Source organism: Vombatus ursinus, unplaced genomic scaffold, assembly GCF_900497805.2.
Source record: "Vombatus ursinus unplaced genomic scaffold, bare-nosed wombat genome assembly UNPS02001419.1, whole genome shotgun sequence".
Classification (NCBI taxonomy): Eukaryota; Metazoa; Chordata; class Mammalia; order Diprotodontia; family Vombatidae; genus Vombatus; species Vombatus ursinus.
The window spans coordinates 30766948-30786217 of NW_020941197.1; the positions used below are offsets into that span (position 1 = coordinate 30766948).

Consider the following 19270-nt stretch of genomic DNA (forward strand, 5'->3'; position numbering starts at 1 on the left):
TATGTGTGTATATGTATATGTAAATATATTTGATTCTTTAAGGAAGATGAAATTACTGAACATCCATATGGCTTACATTTTGAGTATATTACTATATGCAAAGTTGGGTTAGCATCTCTTAATTACGGAATCCATTCTGACACTGGAATCTCTAAGGGAAAGGACCTTTTAGATCATTTGGGTCTGGTCCTTGGAAGCAAGATTAACGCTAAGCTCTTCACAGATGCATGCATCAGCCATCTGCAAGCCCCAGGCATAGTTAGGAGTGCCCCCTTCCTTGGGCAGGCATGTACTTACACGGGGGTCTTAAACCAGATGGCTGTGCCCATGTTAGAACTTCCCTCATCTCATATACTCCCCTTCACTCCCATAATCCATAAACGATCCTGGCAGCTCTGCAAAATCTTCCAACACAAGACTGGTAGAGTCCTCACCCAGGGTATCACTGCCAAGTCGAGATGCCCTGGCCGGGGCGGGAGGTGCAGCGGGGGCAGGGGCTGGAGGAGATGGGAGTGGGGGAGCTTTCCGAACCGCCACGGACAGAGGGTGAGGAGGGAGGGCTGGGTCCTTGCTTTCCTCAGCTTCCTTCTCCGCTTCGGGCTCTGAGGAGGAGGACGCAGGTCCTAGGACGTGGTAGAGGCTAGGGAGACGGATGTCAAAACGCAGGCCAAACTTGGCAAAGAGCTTGTCGTTGAGGGCATACAGCTTCTCTGAGATGTCGTAGCCCAGCAGGGCCGCGAAAAGGCGGGAGATGTAGCGCTCTTTGTCCAAGAGGTGGTAGAGGGGCTTCCGCGGCCAGGAAACGTAGGTGCAGTCCGTCTCAGCAGTCAGGGTAACCTGAGGGTAATGTTGCAAGAGGAACATTAGGCTACGGATTTTCTGGTGCTATTGACAAGTAGGCGATTAGTAAATCATTTTAGATAAAGATAATGTGTACTGAATCAATTTCCCCATGGTCTTAAAATTTATTAGGTGCCTACTATGTACCCGGCACTGTTCAAAGTGTTGGAGATACAAAGAAGCAAAAGATAGTACCTGCCCTCTAATAGGGGAGGCAACATGTAAACAAATCTATACAAAGCTTTCGTCTGACACTGCCATTGGGCTGGTGCAGGTCCTCATCACACCTGCACTATTTATTTCAAGAGCCTTCTGGTTAGTCTTCTTGGGGCAAACGCTCTCCCCACTCGGTCCATCCTCCACTCAGCTGTCAAAGTGATCTTCCTAAACTGCAGGTCTGACCATGCCACTCTCCTATCAATAAACTTGAGTGGCTCCTTATTACCTCCAGGATCAAATATAAAATTCTGTTTGTCTTTTAATGCTCTTGATAACCAATCCTTTCCTGCCTTTCCAGTCTTCTTATACCTTACTACCCTCAAAGTACTCAGCAATTCAGTGACTCTGGCCTCCTTGCTGCTCTTCAAACGTTATCACACCATTTCCTGACTCTAGTCATTTTTCCTTCTTGTCCATCATGCCTAGAATGGTCTTCCCTTTTCACCTATACCTCCTGCCTGGCTTTAAATGCCAGCAAAAATCCCACATCCTACAAGAAGCCTTTCCTTAATGCTAGTACCTTCCCTCTGTCGACTCCTCTCTGTTCCCTCTAAGTAATACTGTGTATATCTTATTTGTACAAAGTTATTTGCATGTTATCTCCCCAATTAGACTACATTTTGACTTTCTTTGTATTTCTAGCAATTACCATAGGGCCTGGCATAGAGCAGGCAATAAATTCTTGGTAAAGGGGAGAAAGAATTAGCATTTATATAGTGCCTACTATGTGCCAGACTTGATTTGTGTTGTCAAGTCACATGTGATATGGTGAAGGCTCAAAGCTTTTAGTCCAATAATATACGGGAGATACATGTTTCACTAGGCAACTAGGTGACTCAGTGGATAGAGTGCTGAGCCTGTAGTCAAGAAGACTCATCTTCTTGAGTTCAAACCTGACCTCAGACACTTACTAGTTGTGTGACTCTGGGCAAGCTACTTAACCCTATTTGCCTCAGTTTCCTCATTTGTAAAATGAGAAGGAAATGGCAAACCACTCTAGTATCTTTGCCAAGAAAACCCCAAATGGGGTCAGGAAGGGTTGGACATGACTGAAATGACTGAACAACAAAAACACATTTCAAACCTTGTCTAGGGGCACAGCATTCTTTGTCCTGGGAGCTGCCCTTATTGCTGGCTAGTCTCTTTGCAAATATGTGTCATCATGGGAAACAGGCATTTTATCTAAGGGTATAAGTTTAGGCCAGTCTTCCAAAGACTTAAAGATATTTTTTTTAACTTTTTAAATATCTTTTTTTAAATTAATATTTTATTTTTCCCTAATTACATGTAAAACAATTTTAATAATCATTTTTTTAAAATTTTGAGTTCTAAATTCTCTACTTCCTTCCCTTCCCTCCCCCCATTATTATGAAGGCAAGTAATTTGATATAGATTATACATGTACAGTCAAATAAAACATATTTCCATTTTAAAAACTTGAACATCTTGCATATAGCAGATTAATGTACATTAATAATAGCTCATATGTTACAGTACTTCATACTTTATAGAAGACTTTCTTAAGAACAATAGCCCTAAGGCAAGTAGCATAAGAATTATTTTTATTTTATAGATCAACCACTCAATCAACAAACATTTATGCCAGGCACTGCTCTAGGTGTTGGGGTCACAAAGAAAAAAGCAAAATAGTCCTTGACTCCAAAGAGTTTGCATTCTGGGGAGATAAAACAAACATATATGAATACATACATACATATATATATATATACACACACACACATGTATAATAGAGTAATAGTAATAGGTAATTTGAGGGAAAAAGGCACTAGCAGCTGGGTAGGGGGCACCAGCTCAGGAAAGGCTTCATGTAGGAGATAAGTTAAGCTGCATTTTAAAAATAAATTTGAGATTCTAAGAGGCAGAGGTAAGAAGTGAGTGTATTCTGAGCAGAGGAAAGCAAGGAAAAGGGAGGTGGAGTATTGTACATGAAGAAGAGTAAAAAGGCTATTTTGGCCATACTGAAGATGATATGAATGGGAGCATTTTGTAGAAGAGGTTTGGAGTGGTAGGTTAGAACCAAGTCGTGAAGGAATTCAAATGCCCAACAGAGGAGGTTATTTTGGATCCTAGAGGTAACAGGACACCATTGGGATTTGTTGCGTAGGAGAGTGATACGATCAGACCTGGGCTTTAGGAAAATCATTTTGGCAGCTCTGTGGAGGATGGATTGTAATGGGGAGAAGACCAATTGGGAGACTATTGGAATAATTGAAGTGAGAGGTGACGAGGGTCTGAACTTGGGTGGTGGCTAAAAGAAGGGAGAGGAGACATGAAATAGAAGTTGTCAAGGTGGAAACAACAAAATCTGGCAACGGATTGGGAATGTGGAAGGAGACCAGGGTGATTCTGAGGTTGTGAATCTGCAGACTGGAAGGGTGGTGGAATATTTCAACAGCAACAGGGAAGTTTGGCAACTCTGAGGTTCCATCTTACACCCATTAGATTTTCAAAGTTGACCAAAAAAAAAAAGAAAAAGAAAAACAGAGGAGCTCTGAAAAAATAAATGTATTAATGTTTGGTTGATGGAGCTGGGAATTGTTCAGATCATTCTAGAAAGCCATTTGGGACTATACCCCTAAAGTCACTAAACTGTCTATGGCTTTTGACCCAATAATACTACTATTAGGCCTATATGCCAAAGAGATCAAAGAATGAAAACAGCATCAATATGGTGAGCCCTCAAGAAGTGGGGAGGAGAGAAAGAGGGAAACACCAAGTTGTATAAGGAGAGCAAAGCCACCCAGATCAGATATGGACCGTTTCAGACCAGTATCGGAATCAGGCCTATGGGTAGCCACTGTACTTTTGGCCTGGGTAAGATGAGAAACGCAATTTCTCTTTTTTTTTATTTTAAAAATAAAAAAAAAAGTTTATTGCACAAACATCTTGGATCCATTTATTAAGGAGACTCAATCTCAAAAAAAAATTATTGGACCAAGCCCCTTTAATTGAGTTATACAACTGGAAAACATTTTACAAGGGGCTGAGAAGTGAGGGACAGGAGAGGAAGGAGAGGCAATGAGAAGAAGCAATGTTTTCTAGGAATTTGCTTGTGAAAAGGAGAGATAAGACAATAATCTGATAGACAAGGAAATGGTAGCTAATAGAGATTAAGTGTCTTGACCAGGGTCACACAGCTAGTACCAGAGAGCTAGGAGTCGAACCTAGATCTTCTGATTCTAAGACCAGTGTGCTTTCCACTATACCATACTGCTTTTCAGCTTATAAAATAATTTCCTCAAGCTATCTCCATTTGTCACCTCTACTTCTCCTTTCACTCCTTTTTTAACCCTGTAAGGTCAGTAGCACAGGTACTATCATCCTCATTTTGCAGGTAAGAAAATTGAGTCTCAGAGAGGGTAAACCCACAATCCCGGCCGAGTAAGGGATTGATCTGGCACTCAAACTTAGCTCTTCTTATTCCAAGTCTTATTCCAAACTTTCCTCTGTATATTCTACTTCTTAAACTCACATTGTAAATATTTACATTTAATAAATGTTTGCTGAATGAGTGAGCTTTCAGTCTACTGGGATCACATCAACTTTATGATGGTCAGTTTTGCTCAAAAGCCCAGCCTGCTCCTACATGCTAGGCACCTAGGGACTATCTGGGAAGAAGGTGGTTCCATGTCTCTCAGTATCTCTGAGGTCCACAGTGCTCCTCAGTCTCTTCAGACAACCAACCTTCTGCCACCATCACTGGGATAGATTAGGGGATAGCAAAAGGCTGCTCCAGCATCAGTAGTCATAGAAGCTAGGTGGCACAGTAAATTGAGCACTAGATCATTAAGGAAGACCTGAGTTCAAATCTTGCCTCTGACACTTACTAGCTCTGTGACTCTGAGCAAATCACTTTACCTTACAAAGCCCCACCTATAAATGGAGATAATAATAACAACTACTTCCCAGGGTTGTTGTGAACACCAAATGAGATAGCAGTTTCTCACAGTGCTATCCGAGAGGACAAGGGTCAAGTCTTAATTATCTTTGTATCAATCAACAAGTATATATTAAGCACCTACTTTGTGCCAGGCACCACATCAGATTCAGGGGATACAAATATAAAAATGAAACCGCTCTGGCCTTCAAGGAACTTACATTCTACTGGGGAGAAAATACATACAGCTATATGTTCTATACAAAATAAATACAAGGTAATGGTGGGGGAGGGCTAATAGCTGGAGAAGAGAGGTGGGATCAAGAAAAGCTTCCTGTAGAAGACAACATTTACGATTTACAAAGTGATTTACAAATATCTCATCTGATCCTCACAACAACCCTGGGAGGTAGGTGCTGTTATTATCCTCATTTTATAAGATGAGGAAACTGAGGCACAGAGAGGCTAAGTAAGGTTTGTTACCGGGCTTCAAGTCTAATGCTCTTTCCACTGCACCACCTAGCTTTCATCATATTTGTCTGTCCATCTCATCTCTATCTCAATGTATGACAAATGCTTTTTCATTCATTCATTCATTCATAGAACCAATCAACCAATCTAGAGATTAGATTAGGTTATTCTGTAGGAACCATCTCAATGGGTCTCGAACTTACCTGGAATATCCCTTCCTCAGATGGTTGCAATGATTCCCACTCTGGGGAGTCCATGAACTGGTAGGGGAAGATATAATGCAGAAACTGTCCGTCCTGACTCACACGAATCCTGCAGAATGGAGAGAACATAAGGATTAAGAAATTCAGCTTCTGGTCCCAGTTCTCAGCTAACTAATTGTACAACTTTGGGCAAGTCACTTAAACCTCAGTGTTGTCATCTGTAAAAACTGCAAAAGAAAGGGAAAACAGATAAGTTGACATTTTTTAGTGTTTTAAAGTTTGCGAAGTATTCTGCATACTTATTTCATTTGAGACTTACAGCAAACCTGGGAGGAAGCACTACATATATATTATTGTCCTTACCTTACAATTAGGAAGCTGAACTTAAGAAAGGTGAGAGTACTTGCCACGGTCACACAGAGTAAGTGTTAGAGGCAGGATCCAAATCCAGCATCCTATCTACTTGTTCTTCAGTTGTGTCTAACTCTTCGTGAACCTGTGGACCATACTGTCCATGAGATTTTCTTGGCAAAGATACTGAAGTGATTTGCCATTTCCTTCTCTAGTAGATCAAGGCAAACGGAGGTCAAGTGACTTGTCCAAGGTCACACAGCTAGTAAGGTTGGGTTTGAACTTAGATCTTCCTGACTCCAGGCCCAGCACTCTATCCACTGAGCCATGCTGTATCTACTCTATCTACTACATAAGATCTTTTCCATCTTTGATATTCTAGGGTTACCCACCCCTGTGTTAAATAGCGACCTTCCAGGGGAGCTAATCTAGTCTTGACCCTATGGTTGAACAGTTCAGCATCATACTGTCCTTTATGGTCCCTTATCCTCTCATTGCTCGGGCCTTGCCAAGCCTTGGCGTTGGATGACTCCCAACATCTGCCTCCTCTCCTTACTCTGACATGCACCTGGAGGAAGTCACCCAACTACGCTCGCTGGGTCCACCACAAAATTATGCATAATCCACCTTTTGGAAGTCTGCCAAAAGGTTTTGAAACAGAGCAATGGGAGATAAAAACATCAGGGCTGCCTGCTGTCTGCTTTCCAGAATTTCCAAGAGGATTTCATACTTTACCTGAGGGGAAATTACCCAGAATGCCTTTGACTCTAACCTTGGGAGAAAGTGTATGTAGATCAAAGAGGTGGAAACCAAACCAAGAAAATGAAACACACACAGACAGAGCAAAAAAAAAAAACAAAACAAAAATAAGGGAGAAAACAGATGATATTTTAAGCATATAGGAGGCTGGGAGCAACTTATGGGAGTCCTGAGCTAGAGCACTGAGGACATTGAAATTAAGAACCACGGCTGGAGTGACTCTGTGCTAATGTTCCCATCTGACTTGGAGACAGTGACCAAAGTCCTTCTCCCTATCCTCCAGGCCCTCCCCTCCCCCACCGTGTCTTGTACACTGTGGCTACCAGCTTTAGGACTACTATTTCTACAAAAGGTTTTGCCGTCAGTGTTTTTGCACGTGTATGATGATGTGTTAAAATCCAGATGGTCACTCAAATTTGCACCAATTCTGCTTGTTTGAATGCTAGGGGTGAAATCAGGAATGAAGAAAGGATGCCTGAAAGGAAAGCAAATTTAAAGTATTGAGGTTTTAGAAATCTAATATGGATTTTTTTTCAGTGCAAACTGGCTAGGGGTTTGAGTAATACATTTAATTGTAAATACAGCACAATAAAGTGAGAAAGAAAATACTTGGGGTCATCCTCCTTCTGAGACATGAGCCAGTAAGCAAGTGCCCCAGGATACTAAAGGAGCAGGCAATCTTTTATTTTCAAACCAGTGGTGGGCATCAGTGCTAAGGTTTTAAAAGAAAGATCTGCTCTAGGGCAGGAGTAAGTTGAGAGACACCCATTCCTCCATGAAAGTTGGAGGCAGTTTCTCCCTCCCCCCCACCCAAGGCTGACATTTCAGCCTGACATTCACCAGAACTAATAGAGGCTTGGATATGTTAACCTAATCTCAATTGTTGCTGTTTGGTTGTTTCAAACTCATCATGACTCCATTGGCATTTTCTTGGCAGTGGTTTTCCATTTCCTTCTCCAGCTCATTTTACAGATGGGGAAACTGAGGCAAACAAGGTTAAGTGACTTGCCCAGGGTCACACAGCTAGGAAATGTCTGAGGCCAGATTTGAGCTCCAGGCCTGATATACTGCATCACCTAACTGTAGGCCAGTCTCAACCAGGTCCTCACTAAAGCAAGGCAATCCTTTTCTCTTCCCCATAGAGGCTGTTCAAAATGTTCTCTTTTCTCTTCAAGCTTCCAGTAGCACTCCCTTCTCTCAACCTCTCACCTGAGGAACTAGCCTCATACTTAACTGAGAAAATAAAAGCCATTCTCGATGTGCTACTTTTTCTCCTCTTCTCTATATTTAAAAACTCTTTGACATCATCCTTCATCTCTCCTCCATTACTCTACTCTCTGATAAAGAAATGGGCCTTCTCTTCTTTTACCCTTGAACACTTATCTCTTATCTCCTCTGGCAGTTTGCCCCCACAAATAATCCCCTGTCTCTAACACTCCTTCTCTCTTGGTTTAGTGCCTCATCACCTATAGCCCATAAACAGGACCAGGCCTCCCCCATCTTTTATAAAGCAACACCAATGGGGCAGCTAGGTGGTGCAGTGCATAGAGCACCAGCTCTGGTGTCAGGAGGACCTGAGTTCAAAGCCAGCCTCAGACATTTACTAGCTGTGTGACCTTAGATGAGTTATTTAACCCCAATTGCCTCCCAAAAGACCCCCTAAAACAACAACAAGAAGCAAACATTATTTAGCATAGCTAAGGTTCCCACAGTTGATCAACATCACAATATTACTGTTATTGTGTACAATGATCTCATGGTTCTACTCACTTTACTCTGCATCAATTCATATAGGTCTTCCCAGGTTTTTCTGAAATCATCTCCCTCATTACTTCTTATAGCACAATAGTGTTCCATCATAATCATATTATACCACAACTTGTTCAGTCATTCCCCAACTGATGGGCATCACCTCAATTTCCAATTCTTTGCCACCACAAAAAGAGCTGCTTTAAATATCTTTGTACATATAGGAACTTTTCCTTTTTCTTTGCTTTCTTTGGGATACAGACCTAATGGTGGTATTGCTGGGTCAAAGGATATGCACAGTTTATAGCTACAAATTGTTCTCCGGAATGGTTGTACTGATTCACAGTTCTACCAAAAACGCATTAGTGTCTCTACTTTCTCAACTCCCTTCAGCATTTGCCATTTTCCTTTTCTGTCATTTTAGCCAATCTGATAGGTATCAGGTGGTACCTCAGAGTTGTTTTAATTTGCATTTCTCTAATCAATAGTGATTTTTTCATATAACTAGATAGCTTTGATTTCTTCTTCTGAAGACTAACTGTTAATATCCTTTGACCATTTATCAATTGGGGAATGGCTCTTATTCACAGCAGGCACTGAACAGAGGCTTATTGACTAATTACCTGACCACCCTCCTTCAGTTTATTTTGCTAGATTAACGTCCATGTCCTGTCATGAGCTATGGATGTACCTCCAAGGTTCTGTCTCAGGTTTTTCTTTTCTCTCTATTCTCTGTCCCTGTCTCTCTATGACTTCATCAGCTATCAGGGATTCAATTCCCATCTCTAGGCAGATTTCTCAGATGTATGTATTCAAAGCTAGTCTCTCTCCTGAGCTCCAGCCCCACATCATCAACTGTTTATCAGACATTTAGAACTGAATGGACCGCAGGTGCCTAAAATTCAACATGTCCAAAATAGAAGTCATTTTCTTTCCTCTCAAACCTAACATTTTTTTCTAACTTAGCTGTTCCTATCAAGGGTATTACCGTCATCTGAATCTTGCAGATCTACAATCTCAGAGTCACGTTTGACTTTTCACTCCTGTCCATCTCTCCACACACTCAATCAGGCGACGAATCTTGTCAAGACTACGTCTACAGTGTCTGCTGCCTCCGTCCCCTTTTTTCTTCTCACATGGCCAGCACTCTAGTTCAAGTACTCAGCACCTCTCCCCTGAATTATCACAAGATCTTCCTATTCAGACTCTCTGCCTGAAGTATCTCCCCTCTCCAATCCATCCTCCACACAGCTGCCAAAGTGGTATTCCTAAAGCAAAGATGTGAGACCATGTCACAATCCTGCTTAGTCAATTCCACTGGCTGCCTCTTGCCTCTGGGATCAAATACAAACTCCTCCATTTGGCTTTTAAAGCCCTTCACGACCTGGCTCCAATCTACCTTTCCGGTTTTATTAGATGTTACTCCCCTTCCTATACTCTTTAGTTGAGGCAAACTGGCCTTCTTACTATAGATGACACATTTCCCATCTCCATGTCAGTGCACAGGCTGTGTGTCCCCATGCCTGAAATGCACTCACTCTTCACCTTTACCTCTTAGAATGCTTAGTCTCTTTCAAAGTTCAGTTCAATCATCACCCCCTCCATGAAGCCTTTCCTGACTCACCAGGCTCCTAGTGCCTCCCCACAGAAAATTACCTTCATTTCTACTTCATTCTTTCAACAAATGAATTAAGGTTACACAGCCCATGCTCAATATTCTACTTGGTCCTAGCCACATAAACATTTACAGAAAGGGACACAATGAATAGGTTTATTTTCAAGCCTGTATTGCAAAATCTGAGCAGGTGGTCATCAGTGGGAGGGAGAGTAGGTCTAAATTTGTCATTTGTGTTGACTCAGAATATTGGTAGTTACCAAAAACAAAACAAAATAAATAAATGCAACCCCTCTCCACAAGTCCCCTGCTTAAAGACTGGAAAGTAAAAACATAAGAAGGTTTTATAAAATATGTGCATCCTAAAATAGTTGAGTTTGGGTTTCAGAGTGTGGGCATGTGGCCCCTTCACGTAGGAGGGAGAAGATCCAGGAACACCTAGAATCAACATGCTTTCTAACACCTATCTTCGTGCAGTCATATCTCATATTATCTCCTACCCTCTATCTGGGAATACAGAGTACGTCAGTCAATCAACAAGCATTAATTAAATGCTTACTGTTTACCAGAGGGCAGCTAGTTGGTAAAGTGCATAAAGTACCTGACCTGGAGTCAGGAAGACTCATAATCCTGAATTCAAATCTGACTTCAGACACTTACTAGTTGTGTGATACTGGGCAAGTCACTGAAACCTGTTTACTTCAGTTTCCTCATCTGTAAAATGAGCTTGAGAAGGAAATGACAAAATCACTCCAATATGTTTGCCAAGAAAACCCCAAAAATGGAGTCACAAAGAGTCAGGCATGACTGAAAGACCAAACAAACAACAACAATACTGTTTGCCAGATGCTGAGCCAGGCACTGGGGCAAAAATGAAATAGTCCCTGTCTAAAGGGCTTATGTAGTGTAGGACAAAAATTCCTTAAGGGGGAGAAGGGAAGGGGGGAAGTCTATGGAGAGATTTCAAGGAGTCTATGAGCTTGGATGGGAAAAACATATCTTTATTTTTATAACACATCTACCCCCTAACTGAAATTTAGCATTTCTTTCAGTTATAAATTAAAAAAAAAAACATGGTTCTGAGAAGGGATCCAAATTCTGCCAAAGGAATCCATGACACAGAAGGTTAAGAAGCCCTGCTACAGAAGGAGACAACATGTATACATACAAGTATATACCAAACAAACATAAGGGAATTTTTGTGGGGAAGCACTAGGAGCCAGGTAAGTCAGGAAAGGCTTCACGGAGGGGGAGATGATTGAACTGAACTTTGAAGGAGACTAAGCATTCTAAGAGGTAAAGGTGAAGAGTGAGTGCATTTCAGGCATGGGGGCACACAGCCTGTGCACTGACATGGAGATGGGAAATGTGTCATCTATAGCAAGAAGGCCAGTTTGCCTCAACTAAAGAGTATAGGAAGGGGAGTAACATCTAATAAGACTGGAGAGGCAGATTGGAGCCGGGTCGTGAAGGGCTTTAAAAGCCAAATGGAGGAGTTTGTATTTGATCCCAGAGGCAAGAGGCAGCCAGTGGAATTGACTATGCAGGATTGTGACATGGTCTCACATTTTTGCTTTAGGAATACCACTTTGGCAGCTGTGTGGAGGATGGATTGGAGAGGGGAGATACTTCAGGCAGAGAGACTGAATAGGAAGATCTTATGATAATTCATAATTCATAAGATAATTATGATAACTCATAATTCAGCTAGGTGGCACAGTGGATAAAGCTCTAGGCCTGGAGTCAGGAAAACTCATCTTTTTGAGTTCAAATCTGGCCTCAGACACTAGCTGTGTGACCCTGGGCAAGTCACTTAAACCTTTTTGCTTGAGTTTTCTCATCTGTAAAATGAGCTGGAGAAATAGCAAACTACTCCAAATCTTTGCCAAGAAAACCCCAAAAAGGGGTCATGAAAAGTAGGACACCACTGAAACAACTGAATAATAATGAATGATTAATTCAGGGGAGAGGTGATGAATACCTGAACTAGGGTGCTGGCCATGTGAGTGGAGAAAATGGGAGGGAGGAAACGGATGTGGCAGAGGTAGTCTTGTCAAGACTCATCACTTGATTGAGAATGTGGAAAGAGGAAGGAGAGGGAGTTGTTGAGGATGACTCTGAGATCATGCATCTGTATGATGGAAGGGTGGTGCCTGGCATACAGTAAGTGCTTAATAAATGCTTGTTGATTTATTTAAGGTGTTAGACTAGATGACCTTGAAGGTCATTTTTTTTTTTTTGGCACCAAATCCATCACCCAGTGATATTAATCTGGTAAAGGAATCCACTGGATTATTTCTGGAGGCAATCAGCAACAGCATAAAACCTGTTAAATTATTAATAAAATTGTTACATTGTTAATAAATTGTTATAATTGTTAATTGTCATGTGCATGGGGGAAAAATTTTAAACAACTGATTTACAAATACAAGTTTCCAGAATCTCATTTTAAACTCCTTTAATGTGGCATGTGAATTGCTTGCTGCATTACGATTTTATTTGAGAGAAGACTTGATCCTATGCTTGCATGTACAGAATAGGATGTGGTTACAGTCACAGGTAATGAATTTGGATTTTTGTTTGTTTCCTTACTACAGCACTCCCTTATGCATACCTTCTGTGTTCTTTCTACCAACACAATTATTTGGTGAGTTCAAGGGGCTGTTACGGAAGTAACAAATTGTAGGGGAAAGAGCACCCACCTAGTACAAACAGACTCGGGTTAACTACTTCCTAGCTTTGTGACCTTTGGAAGTCACTTAATCTCACTAAATCTATTTTCCTCATCTGTACGATGGGGATTTTTTATTTCTGGATTATCTATCTCGTGGTGGTTGTGAATAAAATGCTTTATAAGTTGCACAGTGCTCTAGGCACTATGGTGTAGTGGATAGGGCGTCAGCCTCAGAGTTAGGAAGGTAGGAGTTTAATCCCTACCTCTATCCAAGCTGGCTGTGAGACCCTGAAATTAGCTTCTCATTCTGCCAGGCAATTCTCTCAGAATTACAGAATACTTTACAGAATAATTTGCTGATCTGCACCGTCACAAGGGAATTTTCCTGTTGGGAGTACCCTATACCAGTAGTGTAAAATAGAAAAGGGGCTTACTAAACCATACATAAGAATTACTGTGGACCACATATTGATTTAGTTTTAAAATGTAATATGATTATGTTTTATTGTATTTTTATTTATGCTGTCAAATATTTCCCAATTACATTTAAATCTGATTTGGGCAGTACTTGGGAGTGTTGTGTACCACGTGTTTGATGCCTTTTCTCTACACCAGTGAAAAGTCTCCAGGGGTAGGGAACTTATGGCCTCGAGGCCACATGTGGCCCTCTAGGTCCTCAAGGGCAGCCCTTTGACTGAATCCAAACTTCACAGAACAAATTCCCTTAATAAAAGGATTTGTCTTCCCATCCCCACCCTATATGTGCCTGTCTAGATCAATGTGTAAGGCCCATTGGAGCAATTTTTATTTGTCCTTTTATCCCATTTTAGTGCTGTACCAGACAGAGCATGATCAATAACTGTTAATTGATGATGGATAGTCACATCTAGCTGTGAAGTGGCTTAATCATACAATTGATAAAAGACTGCAGTTTTCCACCTCTAAATTGACCATGGGTATTAGTTCTGATTGACCCTGACAAAAAGCCATCTCTAACCAGTTTGTTCAAAGCCTGCAATTTAATAAGCCAGGCATTCTCATTAAACTCTCAGTGGAGATAACTGTGAATATCACACACAAGTTTTTTTCCTCTTCTCTCCCAGAATCATGCTAGGTTCATAGCTGGAAGGGAACTCAGAGACATTGTGGTCCAACCTCTTCATTTTGAGAGATGAGGAAAGAGAGGCTGAGTGACTTGCCCAGGGTCACACAGTTAATAAATAGCATTTCAACTCAACAAACATTGTTTAAGCACCCACTACGTGTAAGGCCTCAAGCTAGGTACTGGGTTTACAAAGACAAAAAAAAATGAGATAATCCCTGGCCTCAAGAAATGTATAGTCCCCTGGAAAGGTGCAATGTGTAAATGCAAGGGGATTGAGGAGGGAAAGAGCATTATGGACTGGGGAAAGCAGGGAAGGCTTCATGGAAGAGGTAGAAAGAAGATAAAGGGAAAAAAAAGGAAGATAAGGATGCTGAGACACTAAGGTCCCTTCAAAATTAGAGTAGTCAGGAAAAAAATCCATACCTACAATAAAGGCAATGGAACTTTATCAGCACAGAAAGAGGAAAAGGGGGAAATTTTGGGGAGGGGAGGAAAGGGAAAGTCCAGACCTATGATTTCAGTAATCAAATTAGATAACATTTGCAAATGATAATTATGTATATGATAATATATGTAAAGGATCTTGCAAACCTTAGAGTACTATCTGCTAGTTAGTTAGTAGTAGTAGTAGCAATAGTACTTATTTTGTTGGTTTAGAGAACTCCTGGTAAGTAAATGCTTTGTACTGTGTTTTATCCTTGGATTTTCAGATCCCTACTTGGCCAGGTTGGGTGACTAGGTGGCACCATAGTGCACAGAGCACTGGGCCTAGAGTCAGGAAGATCTGAGTTCAATTCTGGCCTCAGACACTTACTAGCTGTGTGACCTGGGCAAATCACTTTACCCTGTTTGCCTCAGTTTCCTCTTCTGGAAAATGAGCTGGAGAAGGAAATGGCAAACCACTCCAGAATCTTTGCCAAGAAAACTCCCTGAAAAAAACTAAACAGCAAAAACACTTGTTCAGGTACCCTTCCTAGACCTTTTTGGAGTAGTTGTTGGAGGGACCCAGGCTGTACTGCTTCCTCCTCTTCCTCCTCTTCCTCTTCTACCTTGATCTCTCTCCTCTAGTAATCCCTCTACCATTGCAGATCTGAAATTGTCTTACAATTTACAGTTTTAGGGAGTTGCTTGTGGCACTGAGAGGTTAAATGATTGGCCCATAATAACACAGACAGTGTATGTGAACTTAAACCCAGCTTGTCCAGAATTCAAGGCCAGTTCTTTGTTCACTATGTCGGACAATTATTTTTGCTCATATTTTGTTAAACTTGATGTTATCATTAGTATTTGTTTTCTTAACTAAAATGTACACTGTCTACCACTCTTGAATCCCTTGTCCCTTTTTCCGCCTTCCATTCATATCCTGCCAATCTTTAATTGCAGACCACCCCACCCTCTGCTTTAACTGCTCCTGCTCCTGGGATACTGAACATGGGAAGAAGCCATTTGATGGCATTGGCTGGAAATGCTGCAAATTCATCTCAACTCAATTTGGCAAAACTTTCATTGTTCCCTGATTGACTTATTCTCCTCTTCCCCATAACAGTTTCCATAAAACTTCTCTCTCCTTGGAAGCTCACCCCAACTCCTACACCTTTGTTTCTCACTTGATGACCTCCCTACCTCCTCTCCTGAGAATGGTTTCCATTGAAGCCATGGGTTAAAAACTCCCTAATCTCCTCTATTCCATACTTCAAAACCTCTCAGTATATTTACCCATCCTCTCCCTCTTTGTTCCATTCTCTGAGGAAGAGATAGTTCTTTGCCTCACCAAAGATAAACCCTCAGCCCTAACTTTTCCCATCTCTCCCTGGAGCTTGTGACATCCTTCATTCCATCCCTCTCTCTCATCTTATTCTCCCCTTCAACTGGCTCCTTCTTTGTTATCTACAAACATTCCCAGGTCTCCCTTGGCACTCAAAAAACATTTGATTGTCCATGCCATCCTCTCAAGATATCACCATGTCTGTCACCTCCCTTTCACTGCCAAACTCCTGAAAAGATATGTCTGTACTTTCTGCTGCTACTTTCTCATCATCCAATCACTTCTCAGCTCCCTGTAATTTGGTTTCCAACCCCGACACTCTACTGAAATTGCTGATCTCTTATTCACTAAATACAAAGACCTTTTTTGCCTTTTTGGAGAGAGTAAAGAGTCAGGAATGATACGTGAACCTGCATGACCAGAAGGAGAGCAGTGCTCTCAACAAAACATAGGGAAGTTTAGAAGAGGGATGGGTTTGGGGGTGAGAGGGAAGATGATGAGCTCTAATTTAGATGTGTTGAGTTTGTGATGCCTATTGGCATCTAATTCTAAGTCATCAATAGGCAGCTGGTGGTGCAGGACAGGAATTCAGAGACACTAGAAATAGATCAATAGATCATCCTCCCAGACCCCTCTGCAGATTCTGGGTTGTTGTTGTTGTTGTTGTTGTTGTTTTTTGGTTGCTAGGCAATGGGGTTAAGTGACTTGCCCAGGGTCACTCGGCTAGTAAATGCTATGTGTCTGAGGCTGGATTTGAACTCAGGTCCTCCTGACTCCAGGGCCAGTGCTCTATCCACTGTGCTACCTGGCTGCCCCCCACCCTCTGCAGATTCTGAAACAGCTGACCAAGCCACCCCCTGAATACTCTCTGCTCCCTTGGATTCCATGCCACTGTGATCTCTTGTCCTACAAATTTGACTAGTTCTCTATTTCCTTTGCTGGATCATAGATCTAGAGTTGAAAGGACCTCAATGGTCATGTAATTCAATCCCCTCTTTTTTGCAAATGAGGAAACTGAGGCCCAGGGAAGTTAAGTGACATTCCCCTGGTCATATAGATAGCAAGTTGTCAAAAGTAGGATTTGAACCTGGGTTCTCTGATTCCAGAGGCAGGGCTGTCTCCTGGCTCTAAGTGTGAACATCTCACTAGGCTCTGCTATCATTATTACACAATTGACTCACAAATCTAAATATCCAGGCTTAGTTTTTCTCTTTAACTTCCACACTGCCTTTGGAATATCTCTACCAGAGAGGCAGCAAGGTGGTGCAGTGAATAGAATACCAGCCCTGGAGTCAGAAGGACCTGAGTTCAAATTAGGCCTCAGACACTTACTAGCTGCGTGATCCTGGGCAAGTCACTTAACCATGAGTGCCTCAAAAAAAAAAAAGAACATCTCCACCAGGATGTCCTGTTGATGTCTCAGATTCAACATATCACCCCAGTTTGATCACCTTGATCTTCCCTCTCCCTCACTTCCCATATCCAATCAGCTGCCAAGTTTTATTGACTCTACCTTCATAATATCTCACAGATCTACCTATTTCTCTCTCTCCACTCACTGGACCCTTGTCCTAGCCCAGGGCCTTGTCACCTATGGGGGAAGCACTGTGTACAGAGGGAGGAGCTTTGGCCCTGGAGTTAGAAGACCTGAGTTCAAATCCTGGGCTATGATGTTTACTACTTCTATGATCTTAAATAAGTTGCTTAATCTCCTTGAGCCTCGGTTTCCCCATCTATAAAATGAGGGGGTTGGACTAGATGACTTTTGAGGTCTCTTCCAGTTCTAACTCTATGATTCTACAGTTGGTCTCTTGCTTCCATTCTCTCTCCTCTCTAATCACTCTTCCACATAATTGCAAAAATAATATGCTATGGCATAGGCCTGACCATGTCACCCTCCTGCTCAAAAACCTTCAGGGGCTCCCTACTGCCTTGAGGATAAAATGTAAACTCCTCATCTGGCACTGAAAGCCTTATATAATCTGACTTTACTTGCCTGCTTGTCCAGCCTTATTTCATATTATTCCTCTTCTATATTCCATCCAAATTAGACTAGCTGCTCCCTGAACTCTCAATAGTCTATATCCAACATATGTGTATTCCCACAACCTACTTCCTATGCTTGGAATGTACATTCTTCTCATCTCTGCCTTGTCAATTTACTCAGCATCACCCTAGCTCACAGTTGCATAGCATTTTGAGAAAAGTTGGGTGGTGCAGTGGATAGAATGCCAATCCTGGAATCAGGAAGACTCATCTTCCTAAATTCAAATCCAGCCTCAGACACTTACTAGCTGTGTGACCCTGGGCAAGTCACTTAACCCTGTTTGCCTCAGTTTCCTCATCTGAAAAATGAGCTGGAGAAGAAAATGGCAAACCACTCTAATACCTTTGCCAAGAAAACCCCAAATGGAGTCACAAAGAGTTGGACATGACTGAACAACAGCAACATAGCTTCATTATTTCATGACTAAACTTCATAGACACTTTGTGAAGTAGGTGCTATTATAATTCTCATTTTACAGAGCAGAAAATGGAGGTTCAAAGACATCAAGTGACTTCCCCAGGGTCACCCAGCTAGTAATTGCCTGAGGTGGGATTTAAACTCAGGTATCCCTGACTCCAAGCCTGCCAAGCTGCCTCTAGAATTCTTCCTTCAAGGCTCAGCTCAAGCATCACCTTTTCTGTGAAGCTTTCAGTTGTTAGTATGTTCTCTCTCCCCAAATCACCTTGTATTTACCTCTCTGCATGATGCTTAGACCTGCACGTGGATCCCTCAGAAGTATACACGTAGGCTTTGCAAACCTCAGAGTGCTATATAAATGTTAACGACCATTATAGCTTCATTATCAGCTCTTCGAAGATAGAGACCATCATTTTTGTCCTTTTATTCCAAGAATATAGCAGCACAGTACATAGAATATAGTAGGCACTTACTAAATGTTTCTTGCATTTCACTGAATTTCTCATGCTCACATATTAAATAGCAAATACAGGATTCAAACCGAGGCCCTTTGCCTCTAAATACAATACTCTTTCTATGATTGCAGGTGCTACCACTTGCCCTTCACAGGAAGGGGGTTCTGAAGTCTGGCCAGGGAAAGGAATTAGGATGAAAAAAGAGACTTACCTGCCTTCAAGTAACAGAGAAAGGCGATTGATAGGTGTCTCACCTTCCACAGCATAGGTTTGCTCAGTAGCTAGTGACAAGACTCTCTCCTCACAGCAGTGGACAATCTCTTTGTACATCTGCAAGGGTACCTGCAAGGGCAGGTACAGGGCCTTGTAGAGGTGGTCAAACTCTGCCACGAACACATTCCTCCGCAGCTGGTATACCAAATGAGCCAGCTGGATCAGACAGACTATGACCAGTAGGAAACTCCAGACAAAGATGTCCAGCCCGCAGGAGAAAAACCAGCCCCACAATGCATAGCACAAGAAGCCAGTCGCTAGGAAGCTGAAGAAATAGAAACAACCATAGACACCGCTTCCCCCCATGAAGCCCAGCAGTACGAAGCAATTGGCGAGGTGATAAAGTGCCCCTTCCGTATCATGCTTCCAGCTTTCACACAGGGGGACCTGCCAAAGAAGCTGGTCCAAGATTGTGGTATTGTGACCCAT

The 19270-nt window shown here is 42.0% G+C and overlaps 1 protein-coding gene across 2 annotated transcripts in view; it reads right to left on the minus strand.

The window, feature by feature from the left end:
* Positions 1-19270, minus strand: part of POPDC2 (popeye domain containing 2) — a 25693-nt gene extending 6423 nt beyond the window's left edge. The window contains exons 1-3 of one of the 2 annotated variants that reach the window (XM_027868052.1): positions 18780-19270; positions 5632-5740; positions 435-837 (exon numbers count right to left, since the gene is read on the minus strand). In XM_027868052.1, the coding sequence (XP_027723853.1) occupies positions 435-837; positions 5632-5740; positions 18780-19270 (1003 nt within the window). Of the gene's footprint in view, positions 1-297; positions 838-5631; positions 5741-18779 lie in introns of both variants that reach the window. The other variant, XM_027868057.1, reaches the window with a different exon arrangement.